Genomic DNA, 15354 nt, shown 5'->3' with positions numbered 1-15354 from the left:
TCTGCCTCAGCGGCAGTTTCCAATGATACATTGCAGCATTCCTATCTAACAAAGATGCAGAAAAAAGGACAACACAGTGAATGACCCTTGGAGGCACACACACCTTTAAATTGCCTTTCAGGTACTTTGATGAGACTCGGAATAGCAGGTCAATTCTGTTGATCTTTTCTTTCATTTCAGGAGAAAGAGAAAGTATTTGCCCTAACAGCAATACATTTTTACCTTTCATAGGCCACATAAAAGCCTTAATATTCTCACGCGTACTTATTCCACAGTTCTCAAAGTAAACTTCAGAGACCAAACATATGAATGAGAGTAAATTTATGTATATAGTGACTTTCTGTATTTGTACTGGAGCAGTATTTATAGTCTCCAACACTGACTAGACCCATTATGATAGGTATTGTATAAATAATAACTAAAAATAGTAAGAAACAATGTCTGCTATGAAGAACAAAACATAGGACAAATAAGGGGCAGCTCCACAATATTGTGTGGCCAGACCTAGCCAGACCTATCACTGTGCACTAGAAATAAGGAAAGAATGAGAAAGAGGAGCTGTTTTCCTAAGGCATTTACTATCTAATGCAGTCACAGAAGTTCAAAAAGATACAGTTAATACCTTCATGGTAAAACTAATTTATATACATCACACCATCACATCCTAATCAACTTTAGTGTCTCAGGGATTTAAAAGCTACTTAAGGACACACAAGCACCGTCCAGTACGACTATTCTGTTCACATAAAGTAAGTTTTAAGCTGTGAGTGGGATGCAGTATTAACTGAATACACTTCAGAGTTTTCATTTGTAAACGTCAGATAAAACAATTGTACGGTATTAAAATCATTGTGGGTGCTGATCTAGGACTAAAAATTTTATCCTAGGCACTTTTTAGATCTTTTACTAGCTGCTAAAGTATAGAGAATGTGTGTTGTATAACTAAGATTACATGCAAGACTAGTTATGCCACAGTGCACAGGTAAATGAAATCACTGCTAATACAAAACACATCAGCTCTTGTGCAAGTCTTCAAACCCAGGAGTAGTTTTACAGCTGTCAAGATGATGCCTATTCTTCTTTAACTAAATTAATTTTATATTAAGTTCCTCCTTTCAAGGAAGATCAGTTGCATCATGAAATTTGACTGAAACCATTAAACTAGCTGTCTTGTCTTTTTACAATGTGTTTAAAACTCAGAGGTAACATACTTCATATATAACATTTGCTGCAAAAATGGGGAGGCATGAAAAAGATGTTCTAATTACTAAGTTTTCATACTACGTTTAATCACGAATACGATTAAAAGATATCCACAACACCACAATGTTCTCCTCTTGCAAAGAAAACCTGCTTTGCTATAGCACCTAATGAGACCTCACCAAGGAATCTGAGGTAAGGCAGTGATTCCCTGATCTGAATCTCACTTGTCAATGAACATAACATGTAAGAAGCTTGGAATCACAGAAAAATGCAGCTTGGAAGAGCTATGGTACCTCTGGAGGTCAGCTGGGCCAACCTTCTGTTCAAAGCAGAAACAATTTCAAACTTGGATGAGATTACTCAGGGCCTCAAAGAACCCTAAGAGAGCATATCTTCGTCTTTGCTTTCAAATACTGACTTGTCAAGATGAAATATAAATGTAATCATCAACAGCAATATACACACTTAACTGGCTGATTTAATTATCTGAACAGGTATCCAAACAAGTAGACTAGTTGCTAGTAGCTTCTTAACTCTTTGAGACAGTAATTTTTAAGTTATCTTGGGCCAGTTCATTCCTTTATACACATTTAAAGCTAGATAAAGTGAAACTGCATAATTTTGAACTTGGGCATCCTTCTGCTGCTGGCTTCATCCACGATGCTGTGGGATGTTCCACACTCGTTAAAGACAATACAAATGGTGGAATTCACTAACAGATTTGGCTCCAACTATAATTTGAGAGATATGGTCTTTTCTGCCAGAAGCAGTAAGATTCCATCAAAGAAAAATTTTGGATAGTGATAATAGGCCTTTTACCAAGAAGTGTTTTATACTTCATGTTAATTTAATGTCTCTGGGACAAGGTGTGGGATTTGTATTTTTTTTTTTTTTAATTTTCTTACTTAAATTTATTTCTTAACAAATTAGCTTCAAAGAGCTTTTGTTTTTCCTGATTGTAAAGCCCTAGAACAAAAACGTAAGATTATCTTGTTGACATCAGCCAGGAAGATTTTGAAAAAGGAATTAAGTGATACTGTTGGTATATAACATTACAGATTTTAAACTTTCACCATGATAATTGAGACGTTCTTAATTCTTTGAATGGAAAACCACAAATACCAAAACAAACATTATATCTGACCAGCTGAACCCCTGTTTGTAGTATCAGCAATATGCTTTCTGAATAGCAGAGATCTTTTCCAACTCTTTTATGCTTTGCAGAATAGTTTGCCTGGAAAACAAAAATACAAAAAGTGAAAGGAAAAAGGGGAAAAGCACCTAAAGTGTAATGTGGTTTTGATGCCTTTGGAGATGTTATTGGCTTTTCTTCAACAATCTGCAGATATCTATAAAACTCATTGCAAAAAAAGACAGAAGCCACGCTAGGAGCTTCAAGATGTAAGCCACTACAAAATAAGAACAAGAGAGCACATAAACAATTGTTTCTGGCAGAATAGAAACAAGACAGAGAGGTTAAAGATGTGGGCAAAAGTTGTAAAATTGAAGAGGGCAATTAATATATGCAAATATAAACACAGAGCATTAAGCCTACCAAATGAGACAGGCTTTCCACACTTTAAAAAGCCTTAAGTTCTTCATGCTTCTGACAATTTTAAAAGAAAAAAGTAACTACATAAACTCTCTATCTCTTCCTAAAAAGAAACAGGAAAAGACAAAAAGCAAGGCCATGAGGCAACTGAGTATTCAGAGTTCAACAGCCTAAGCTGTCAAAGAGAAATTTTTAAGGACAGTCACTAAATGCCATTTTAATGAAGGGCAGGATTTGTCCTCTAGTATTCAGGGGAAATGCTGTAAGATGGACCAGTCAGCAAGAACTTCTGAATAGATAAAATTCTAGATAGCCTAACTACAATATCCATAAAATGCCAATTTCCACTGAAAAAGAGAGCTTATTAAGTCTCTCGTCTGGAATCAAGTTTAAGCTTCTCCTTGCTAAATATGTCATGTGAATGTTAATTTTAGATTCTTGAGAGCTCATCGATTTACACTTTCTAGTAATAATTTTTTTAGTATTTAAAATATGGGAAGACACCAATTAGTATTTCAGACAGTGTAGTGTCCATGATAAGAACCCTGTTAAATAATGCATGCAACAAATTTTTATACAAGTAGTAATTAGATTTCTAGGATTACTTGAATATTATAATAGTCATTCCATAGCTGTTACTATTATTAATTTCAATAATAACCTCAGTTAACTGATGCTTAGTGATCAGTCCCAAAAGAAGCATCAACAAATGAGTTATCATATATCTTCATTTTTGCTAAAATTTTACATTACACAAATTATGGAGTAAATAGCAAAATGTAATTAACTTCCCAATGAGTTACAAAAAGTCACTGTTAAAACCACACAGTAGCGTCCAAAAAGTTGATGTAATCTGAGTTGAGGGATGAGGAGCTGCTGCTGAGGTTAAAAAACTGGCTTAGTTAAGAGAAAATGTTCTTAATGGGAACTTTCCTTATGTAACCTACTGGATTTTTTTTTTTTTTCCCATCACAGATAATTTATACGATAATATCCATTTTCCTAGGTCACCATAATTGACATCACAATATTCAAATGCTGATGATCTCGTACAGCATCAGGCCGTTGTGATGATTACAGGGACTCAAAGCACCAGACTGGAGATAAATACAAGACTGCTTCATGGTTACTTATTATACATTTGTGTATAGTGGCTCTGAAAAATTTGCAGCTAACTCCTTCTTTGGAAAGATGACAGTGCAATCCTTATCAGAATTGCTCATTAAAAAAATACGTACCTTAGGAAGGAAATGCCAACAGAAAATGAGAAGAAACAGATGGGAAAGACCAAAATAGATCGCCTCAACCTTTAGCCCTGTGTCAGGAATTTATTCTGCCTTTGAAAACATTTGGTTTACTCTTCTGACTCAGATTTTTAGAGGGCTTTTATAATCCTTCAGTAGCGCACCTGTTGGTTAATCCCTTGTTATAATCTATCTCAGATCACCTCATGGGGAGCAGAGCTGATGGATACGCTCTCAGCCCTCTCTGGATTGGCAGGGTGAATCGTTCTCTGGATACTGAGGAGGACGCACTGGAGGTCAGGACAGCTGTGACACGAGCTGGCACTAGACCAAGGGACCTCTCTCCCCGGATAAAGGCAAAGCAGAGCAGAGGATCTGTGATACCTCCCTCCATCCTGCCTCGAGGACGTATTATATGCTTCTGTTTCCTATACACACAGCACGCTTTACTCTCTTTTTTCTTTCCTCGCTTTCTAAGCTTGCTTTTCAGTCTCTCCTTTAGCAACACATAATAAATTTAACCTTGCAATGTTTTGCCATGACCAGGCCAAAAGCTACAAATAAGCATAAGTGGCCCAATTCTAAAAGAAACAAGTCTTACTCCAATGTAATGAAGGCATTTAAAATGTGGTGAACCTGTGCATTTCCACTGCCTAAATCACTGCAGACATTCATGGCTTTTGGTCTTTTTCTTTCCCCTTTTCTCTCTGTGGATTTAAAAGGAATGCAAATATATACATTCATAACAAGACCTAAAAGTTGCCATTATCTTTTTTCTCAGAAAGTGTAGAAGATATCATTTTAGTGGAAGTCAAGCTAAGGTAAAATATACAGCCATACTCATGTAGAGTCAGAAAGAAATACCAACTGGAGATTTCTCTTAGTTTTATCTTCCCCTCCCTTTCTCCTTTTTTTTTTTTCTTCTCCTCCCTTCAGTTTAAAATAACATTTAAATACTTGCTTATGTTGCCAGAGAGCAGCTTATGTTGCCAACCTAAGTATCTAGGAACAGAAGCCAAACCTCGCATTACTGTAAAATAACAGCAAGAAGGTAACAAACAGGTGTGCATAGACCATAACATCTTCAACTCCCTCCATATGTAGTCCACCCCATTATCTCTCAACAGAGTACTGTGACAAACATGAAAATTCCTGTCTTCTCACATCCATCTGCAGAGCCTTGTTTTAATTTTGCAGCTCATAAGGTTTGTAGCACCGTATCAGACATCCTTGTTCACTTTGCAGGCTGCAAACACCAGAATTTGTAGATAGCTTCTTAAAGACATGATAACGAGGTGCTCTTCCATAAAATCTACTGATGAAAGGTGCCTTTTTTTTTTTTCCCCAACAAGTTGGTAATTATGGTGAAAGTGGATGTGTAAATGGGGATTCACTGTGTACAAGGTGGAAATCTGACACACTGCAACCTAAAACAACAGTTTTTATCCTCTGGACTACAGATCTGATTGTAGATTTTTCTTACTTTTTAATTTTTTTTTTTTAAAACTGATAGTAAAATTGCTTTGAAAAAGGGAAAAGAGACAAAATGTAAGAAAATCCCTAAAAATCTAGCTGGCCTATAGAAAAGCTGTGATAAGGTTAAGACTGCGCACTTGCTCATGTTTGAGTATTATTGAACAGCTACTGAGGATCTGTCGCTTGATACTCCAGTACCTCTCTAATGATATGGGAGCGATGCAAGTCCTCTGTACTCCTCCTGACGCAGTTTTGCTTATGAAAGGTCATGCTCTTGAGATAAAGCATTTATTGCAACAGAAAAGAGCGACCCAGTGATTCATAGGGAAATAAGTCTTCACAAACTTTACTTCCTTAGACTGATTATCATTTCATAAGCACACTAAAGGTGACAGGGATCTCTCAGGTAAAGATAACACCTCTTTTTTTTTTTTTCCCCAAGTGCCTGTGGGTAGTCCCTTACTTGCTTTGCAGTTCTTACAAACATTTAGCATTGGTTGCTTTCTGCTTCACTTTTAAAAGATTTAATCTGCCATTTGAAGCTACCAGACTTCTAAACCAAAGATCCCTCACGAGTGAACTTGTTGCCAGTGCTCTTTAAATAGGAGCACACTAAAATCAAAAGTTTTGACTCTTGGCACAGTGCCTTAATGGCAAAGGGCCTTCTTGGGGCTTTAACTCGTTCAAGCTGAAATATTCACAGTGCTATGGGTGGAGATGGAGTGTCAGGAAACTGTTTGGGGAGGAAAGGCAGATCTTTCCTCTATCCAACACCTTTCTCATCAAAAGCAATCTGCTCTTCGCCAAAACCTCAGAAAGGGGCTTTCTTGCTTGTTTCTTCCAGTTTCCTTTTTATGGGAGAAAAGGAGTGCTCTGCAGTGATGTGAACCGGAAAGGATTGCTCTCCAGAGAAGTGTGACTACTCTCTCCTAATAATAACAGAAAAGGCAAGCAATCTAAGCATTTACAAGAATTTGGAGCAGAACACAGTCCAGATCCTTAAATTGGATAAACTCAGCTGATCGCTTGCAACTTTGTCCACTTCCATTTGGAGGTGAAATTCAATTCTCAGCCAAGGGTTTCTGAAGGGACACCATTTGTTCGTATGGATCTGAGGTGAGAAATCAAGGCTGTATGTTCCTTCAATAACATTTTATTGGGATAGTCCAGTGTTAATTGCACAATACATAAAGCAATACTAATCAGCTCAGCCACCAGGAATGAAGCTGATCCACTTGCTTGGCTAGACACTAACTTTATCTAAAGGAATGTGCATGTATAGAGGGGGAAAAACCCAAAAAACCCAGAAAGATGAAAGCATAGCTTTGTGGGTTTTGGGTGTGCTTTACACCTCAAACACGTCACGCAGCATAATTCTAGCACTGCAACTGCTATCAAACATTCTTGAAAACACCGAGACCTGAAGGCTGATGTAGGGTTGTCTGTTTAATTACTACTCTCAGGCAGTATGTCTGAGAGTCTGAAAGGAAGGTAAGTATTTTTTTTTTCATTGAGGAATAGAAAGCATTTATTGAAACATAAACAGTAAAATCAATTAGAGATTGTATTCCAAAAGAAGCAAACAAAAAAGCAGCCTCAGAATAAGAGTATTTTAGCAGAAATGTGCCTTAATTAATTTCCAAAAGTGTAAACAGCAAACCATTACTGAAAAAGCATCTGCCACATTATATGATGTTCCAGTAATGCCACAGCTTTCCAGTTGAAATCAATGCTAACTTTAAGAAATCATCCATTACCTCAGGAAAAGAAAACTCAAGATTCCTACCAGAGATCCTTTCCAACTTTCTTTACTGACTTCAGGGAACCATACTCCTCACCTGCTGAGACCTTTTCTATTAACTAGGCCAATTCTAAAATAAAATGAGCTATTATTACTTGTACATTCCACTTACTAGTAATTTCCATATATTTACACTATGTCTTGCCTCGTTTTGTAAACTAATAACAAAAATGTGTCTCTGTTCAAGATCAAGGTTTAAGCCAAAGAGTCAAGAACTAAAATGCAGAGCTCCCCTGAACGTTCAGAAGGGGGACCTAAACTGAGGGCCAAGGCAGAGCTTTATCTGAAACCAGATTCACATTCAGTGACTTCTAGTGTTTGTGGAAACGGCATCTGCATGTTCTTCTGCAATAACGAAAGTGCAGTTCAAGTAGAAAAGAATACAGCACCCAAAGTAATTCAGATTCTACCTTCTGAAGTCTAATTCAGATTTACAATCATCAATCAATTTTAAATACGAGGTCCTTGAAAAAGAAGAAACAACCCTAAATATTCCTGTTACTTCTTACCCCCGCATCTGTATTTGATTAGTCAGAACTCAAATTACTTTATCTAAAAATTACTATACGTTATTTTCACACAACAGTAGCAGCTATGTCACACTCACGATGGTGTTACATAACTACATTTTTTTTTTTAATTAATTGTTGGTTAGTATTTTTCTTTAAAACCTTTCAGTTGTACATGTAATCCAACCTACTATCATTTTCATGCATTTACTGAACCTAAATGAAAGAAAAATCAGCCTACAGTTTTTAAGTGAAAAAATATTTTTATTCCCTTGTAATTTGCACATCCACTCAATTTTCTCCTTATTTTTTTCTAAACATTGAACAGCTTCACTTTTTCCTCCTTCTAATATCATGCCCACTTCTTCCACAATGTCAACCAAAACGCAGCTGACTATTAGTGATGGATTGCCTTAAGATTACAACAAAGCAAGTGGCGAACTTTTGTAACAACCCTTTCTCTACGGTTCTTCAGGTGGTATTAATTTGCATGTAAATTAATAAAGTAAAAATGTGGAAGCACAACTCCAGGGTACTAAGACAATTTCACGTTATGCTAGCAAGTTTGCTTGAGGAAAACATACTCTTTTCCCCAGTCTTGGACATTGGGGAATCTTGCCTGCTTGCCTTCTGGATGGAAAATCTTGCCAAAACCGTGTTTTTTGCAGTTGAAGCCACAGCAATATGTTGAAGAATTACCAGAGCGGCAGAAATGTAATCACAGTTGTGGGCCCTGGCTCACAGGCTAAGGGTTGTCCTAAGGGCTGCCCATCAGTATCCCACCTCTCAGCACACTAGTACCCACCCAGTCACAGTCAAAGGCTTTGGGTCTCTGTTATTTAACACAGTATAAATAGATTTGCAAGCCAAAAAAGACTGATGAGACATCTGATATGAAATATGCCTGCTTAAAATAGTAATAATAGGAAAAACTGAATAAGCAATAAGCAACATCTAAGGTCTTACTTACCATAAATTCCTGTTGAAATACAGGGAAATGCCTGTAAAATAAATGAAAGGAAAAAAAAAATCAATGTTATTTCTGTTTGCCAAACTTTTTATCAAAACCAAAGGTATTTTTACATGACTCTTTCTCCACACCCAGACATTACATGTTGTAGCCTTTACTGTTACGGCAGTGAATTCACAGGCACTTTCATGTCATTATATGAAACATATTCCATATGTTTTCCTTGCTGCCATATTAATAAAGCTGCATTCTTTTTCTCGTCTTGAGCTATGAGCAACATTTGAACCCAGAATCATTATTGAAACTGCCTTTTGAGCTAAAAATTAATGCCATGAGCTAAAAATTAACACCACAAGCTAGTATGGTAGGAAAAAAAAAGTCATATTCTCTGGGTAAAGTCAGACAATATTTCTTCAGTAGTAAAATAAGCTTGTCCAGCTTAAACCCTGCCCTGCCCTCCCCTGCCTCTTTGGCGTGCCCTCGTTCACTATAACCTTGGTTTTTGTTTCAGAACCTTTCATTTTTAACTCCAGTTCTTTCAGCTATGTGGTTTAAGGTGTGATCCAACATAGCTGCATTGGTACAAGTCAAAGGCTTGCAAATTGGTGCAGGGAAAGGAGCTAGAAGTTGCTGGGGGAAAAGAAAGGGTACACTTTCAGGTCAGCTTGGATACCACAGAAAAGGCAACAAGAGATGGTTATAGACACTATGGCAGCAAGAACAACAATTTAAGTTTCTCCTAGCTGTATGTGTTGTCTAGAGATTTGCATTTCTGTGAGCCAGAGTCAGTTTTCCACCAGGAGAAACCAAAGCCGTACTACCAACATGGTTTCACAAGAGAGACAATTTTCTTTGTGTGCAGTCGATATGTGATATCACCTTCGCCTCCCACCTCTGGACTTACAGCAAACACAGCTCAAAGGTACAAGAGCACCTGGGACCAAAGTCTCAAATATCCACCCTCAGGCTCCCTTCAGATCCCCCTGTGATGAGTCATACAAAAGAAAGGAATTTTTCTTTACTTAATTACACAGGAAAACATTATTCAAAGCTAATGCTTGCTTTATATTTAACCAGGGAATTAATTACAGAATGGTGATTAAGAAAGGAGAGGTCTAATGGAAAGAATACATCCTTCCCTCCCCTCCGAAAATACTTAAGTAAAATAAAGTGGGGGAGAATTATAGTCTCATTCGTTCTCACAACCACTACAACTTACATCCTGAAAAATACTTAGCTTTGTAGTTCGTACCCAATAAATCACCATGAATCAACTCTAAGGAAATGAGGAATGGAGTAGGAAAAAAACACACAGGGTTACAAAGCTCAGGCTGAGGTGGCAACAGATGCTCCTTCAAAGAGAAAGAGGCATACAGGATGACTTTGTCCAGTTTAGCAACAGATTTTAAAATTCACCTCTGTTGAAGTTTCACGTGTTAAGAGATAATTGCTCCAAACAAGTGCTGTGTTTGGCATCGTTTTCCACAGCTCCAGTAACAGCATCTAATGTAGATACCCTTATCGGCCACAGGGAACGAGTAAGAGAGTATTCAAGGTTCCTTCTCCTGCTGGCCCCACAACTCCGGGCAAGGGGAAACAGTCCTGCAGCAGCTCTGAAATTCTATCAGTCCCACAGCTCCTTGGGCAACACCACACATGGTGCCTACAGGAAGCAGCACCACCACCCATCACTTCAGATCCCTGTGCGCGCGGCAGCCACCCACCTGGGGGACCATGGGCTGGGGTGGCTCTGCAGCCGCCGGGCAGCGAAAGAGCACCGTGCATCAGCTCAGCACTGTGTCGCTGCAGATTTATCACCTGCGCAAAGCAAAGAGTATCTGGCTGACGTGTCCAAGCAAGATGCATCTACTTCAAGCCCTGATGGTGATCTTGAATGGATTTACAAGACCAGCCGCTGCACTATGGGACAGGCTGAGCACACACTGTCAAGATCTCGCACTGCAGCTGTGTTTATTGGGTGCCTGAAGGGAAGCTGGTGGGCTCCAGGGAACTGGGCTTCCTTTTCAGCTTTGCTCGGAGAAGATCAGACAACTGCATTTTCAGCATAGCATGGCAGGCACTTGTCGCATTTTCTCATCTCCCTTCACTGCTCTGAGGCTGTTTAGCAAGCTTTAGCTAGCAACTTGTGCGTTGTGCATGTTTCTTAGTACCTACTTTAAAGTGACTGTGTAGACACGTCATAATCATTACCTTGCTTTCAGTTTCTGTCATGCAGCTGAAACATATCTGAATGAAGCTATAAGAGTGTGTAAAATCCCATCAAGCTCCTTCCGAATACCAGTCTTTGCCATAACCTAGATGAGCTCTGCCCTCTCCCTCATTCAGAGATGATCACAGCATATAACCAGCAGATGTAATTTCGTAAAAAGTGACAGTGCTTTTATTCATTCAAGAAAGGCCCGTGCCTGAGATCACATATCAACTGTGTTTCCTCTTGGCTCATAGGGAGACAATTTAGTCTAGATGCCAGGTTGAAATTACTGGCAGAGCAGTAATGGGGAACTCACAGCATGGATATCAACATACTACAGCATTTGGCTTATGGACAAAAGATGTTAAGGTTTCTAACCTTTTCTGTGCATAATAATATCTTAATTATATATTTGATTTCAATAATAAAAAAAAGATTTCACAGTAGGAAGCATTCATTCCTATTTCCACAATAAAACATTTCTCATCTTAATTTGTTGCCAGTAACTGCTGTTTATCGACTAACCTTTCTTTGCTACTGAAATAGCGTGTTCGCTTTACTTCGGGTCTAGTAAGAAATGCTACCCTGACAGCACTCAAAATGGATACAACTCTGGAGTAGAACACAAGTAGTAATGGCAAGGGCTTCCTACTACTACACTGCTGCCATCATCTAGAGAAAAGAGGCCAAATTAAATCAGCTGTGTGACTACTGTAAGACTGAAACTGATTTAATTCCTGTAGGAAAGGATGTAGGCACTCAGCCTCTGGTACTTCTGAATCTAATGTTTCTTTACTAAGGCTACAGCAGCAGTGCTAATTAGGATGAAATGTAATGCAGTTTCATGAGGAAAATTTACAATAGTCACCATGCAGAGACCAAGTTGGACTCTAAGACATTTCAATAAGAGGGACCTGGGTATTTAAATACTTAAGGGCTTGTCTACTACAAGGGGTTCTAGTTCACACTGAGCTGCAATGTATTAACTGTTATACATTAAATGAATATAATTGCTAAGTCTACATGACCAGATGCCTCCTACTGCAGTCCTAATAATTGCTTCCACAGAGCAAGGCCTTTCTTCAAATTAAGTGCTCGGCATTCTGCACCAGCATCACAGTGTCATTTCTGCCACGACCAAGCCACGTACAAGGTAAGCACTTTTCTTCCAGCACATAATACAACAGACAAAAATAATATCAAAGACAAATTGAGCTTTCTCTGATTTCACTGAATCACCTCATGAAGCGGACTAACATTTGAGAGTCATTCCTTCATGCAACTTGCATTACTGAATCTTAACAAAAAACTCATGAACTTTTATAAAAAAGTCTTTGTTTTCACTCAAATTGCAAGTAGAAACAATTTTTATCTGATTGTTCAGCAGAGTCAAAAGTTCTTAATATCTCTGGGTTGAAGGTAGTCAAATGTGTTACAAAACAACGCAAGCTTCTCTGGCAAGTTCAAGGTAACAAACACTCCCTTGGGAAAAAAATGGGCCATATACTTCATACTTTGTTTGACTTGGAAACTCTCCTTGCTGGCTAGGGCCTGTGCCACCACAGCAGAAAACCTTGCATCTGAACAAACGTGGGGATAAAGTTTGTTAAAAAGGACTACCATTCCCAGCATCTCTGTCTGGAGGAGCTGAGAAGCAGCAGTGGAGCCTCCATGCAGCAAACATGCTCCATGTACCCCCAGTGCTCTGGGACCTGTGATAGAGGCATTTTGCCAGTGGAAGAGCAGATAACTGACACTGGGAAAAGATTTATTCAACAAGCAGCTTGCTCCTTTGTGATCTCCACAACTTGCCTCTTTTATCTCCCTGTTCTCTTCCATAATCTGAGGTAGCAGCCAGCCTTCGCTCGATGAAGAAGACGCCCTCCTGTATCAGCTCAAGTTGGGCTACCTTCCTCTGTCATCTTCCTCCAGAGCCTGTGAAGCCTTATGCACTACTGAGCTACCCGCCTTTATCCCCTTGACATTGCTAGGAGTTACCTGTTCACAGTCTCTCTTTCTGACCTTCTCTCTCTTATTTCCCAGTAAGTGGGGAGCGCCCATGGGTCTCAGCTTTGAGCACTGCACTAGTGCAACTGTACTTTCCACAGTGGCCAAGAAAATGGTATGCAGTTATTTCTCTTTGCCTCTTCTTCATGGACCAAAATCAATGAACTTGCCTTCCACTTTGAAAGACTATTCCTATAGCACCTTAGCGCATTAAGAAATTGCAGAAGCACTAACACCCAGACAAAGATAGCTCAAAAAAACTAAGTGCCAAAACACTCTCCATGTCAGATAAACAGAAACTTGAATCCTTGCTTCAATGGGAGAATGCCCCACTCCTGCCACTCAGAGGACCTGACCCATAACTCAGCAAAACTGTGCTCACTTATGGTGCCTCAGTTTATTACTTTTAAAGTTTCTGTTTTTCAGCTTCCTTCATTTATATCAAAATATTACAGTAAGATGAGTTCCTCTGTGCAGTAGGCATTCTTGTCTTAAAAGTAGTACAGGGAGTACCTTTGCTAGATTGTTTGTCTTTCAGTTGGTGATTGCCTCATGCACTGAAGTGGCAGGCAAGTGGGCAGAGCGAAAATTGCTTGTTCAGGAGCAGCCCTGACAACACTGCTCAGCTGTGATTCACAAGCGTGAATGCCAGAAGGTGTCTGCAGAGGTAAAGCAGAGGGTTTCAAGGTAAAGCTGCCTATGCTAGGATAAGCTCTGCTGCATAGAGTTAAAGTGTAATATAGTACTTTTCACACCTTAAGTTCCCATGTGTGTTTTCAAAAGTTCACTGTAATATAAATATATATTTGTAATAACTGTCTAGAACATCACGGATTAATAATGTTCTGGTTTCCTTGGCACTTTACTACCTCTCTGATCTGTCATGTACACCTTGAAAAAAAATAAAGTATTTACTGCCTAAAGCCTATGCTTTCTACCAGAAAAAAAAACAAACCCCACGTTCAGATAGCATGCTGTGAATATCCTTTAACTTGCAAATATGCAACTCCAAAAAGCTGTGGCACTTACATCATGGCATTACGAAGCGCTGTTATCAAGACTGTGGCACAGCGCTATGAAAACTAAGTATCAGCTAAACCACAAAGTAAACTAATTTAAATGGTATCAATTGTTAGATTAACAAATAATTTATTTTCATAAGAAGATTTTATGACTTGAATCTAGTGGGTGGTGGTGGTGAATGTAGTGGTGTACGTTTATCACATGGAGCACATTGAGGTGCTACAATGGCAGGGAACATACAGGACCTCAGCCACAAAAGGGGAATATGGGAGAGAGCTCAGTGTGGTTTGATACAAAGGTGTTTTTAATTTCCCTTGTTTGGCTGGTAATGTGCATTTCATAGTCCTTACCCTCCCCCTAGGTATCACTGACCTGTTGAGATGAATTATGGTTGTCGAGCTTGAATATGAAACAGCAGAGAAGGCATGGTCCTGGATGAACCTGGAGAAAGCCTTTCAGCTGTTTTAGTGGCAAAAGATGATATTTAATCATCAGTTCCACACGCTCCAGACTCATTGTAATCATTATTTTCAATATACAAGCAGAAAGATTCAAAACTGGAAACTCTTCAAGCTCATCCATGCCCCTTCCTGGCAGCATCCACCTGGGCAGCCGGTACACACAAATATAACATGAGGTGTGCACAACCCAAGCATTTCAGTATGGCGCTAACAGCAGTACTCCCATACCTGCTTTACATTAAATTATCTCCCTTAGACCGACACTGACATGTGGTATGCCACCGCAAATAGCCCCATCTACGCCCACAGTTCAGCGGGAGGATGGTCTGTAGAGCTAAGGGACAGTGAGGGATGTAAGTGCACTAACTAGCTATCCCTAGGTCTAGCATCAAGTTGCGCGAGTTAGCACCAGGAGAACCAGCAAATTACTGTTCCTTTCCCTTTGCCATGACCATTAGTCTGCCCTAAATTAATTTCTGTGACCCTGAACAGTCTGATCCCAGTTATAGCACCATTTTTCAGTGTTCATCAACTAAATTCAGTTACCAGCTACAGTGATACTCCTGTTGATCAGCCAAAGCTCCTAAAAAATTGTGTGCCTTAGATGCTTTTCAAAATAACATGCTCTATGAAATCAGCTAACTCCAAAAAGCACAATAAACCTATAAACTTCAGTCCCTACTGTACCTCAAGCTGCACAAAATATTCACAGGGTACATACAAACAGATATTTTTAAGAGATCAGTAACATCAAACATTCAGAGTCAAGTTTCACTGCTTTTACTAGATCAAACTTATAAATGAAACCATTTCATAAACCACTAACTATAATACTATGCTGTTGCCTTTTAAAAATCTTTATACTACTATTTGGAAGAAAAATTAAATAAAAACTT

The 15354-nt window shown here is 38.9% G+C and overlaps 1 protein-coding gene across 4 annotated transcripts in view; it reads right to left on the bottom strand.

Moving 5' to 3' along the window:
- The window catches only part of MACROD2 (mono-ADP ribosylhydrolase 2), an 877957-nt gene that overhangs the window by 276353 nt on the left and 586250 nt on the right, over positions 1-15354 (bottom strand). For all 4 annotated transcript variants that reach the window (XM_086460841.1, XM_086460839.1, XM_086460838.1 and 1 more), the window contains exon 7: positions 8756-8786. In XM_086460841.1, the coding sequence (XP_086316967.1) occupies positions 8756-8786 (31 nt within the window). The remainder of the gene's footprint in view (positions 1-8755; positions 8787-15354) is intronic.

The sequence above is a fragment of the Leptosomus discolor genome, chromosome 2, assembly GCF_034619465.1.
Source record: "Leptosomus discolor isolate bLepDis1 chromosome 2, bLepDis1.hap2, whole genome shotgun sequence".
NCBI classification, from domain to species: Eukaryota; Metazoa; Chordata; class Aves; order Leptosomiformes; family Leptosomidae; genus Leptosomus; species Leptosomus discolor.
This window is presented reverse-complemented; position numbering and strand designations above follow the sequence as displayed.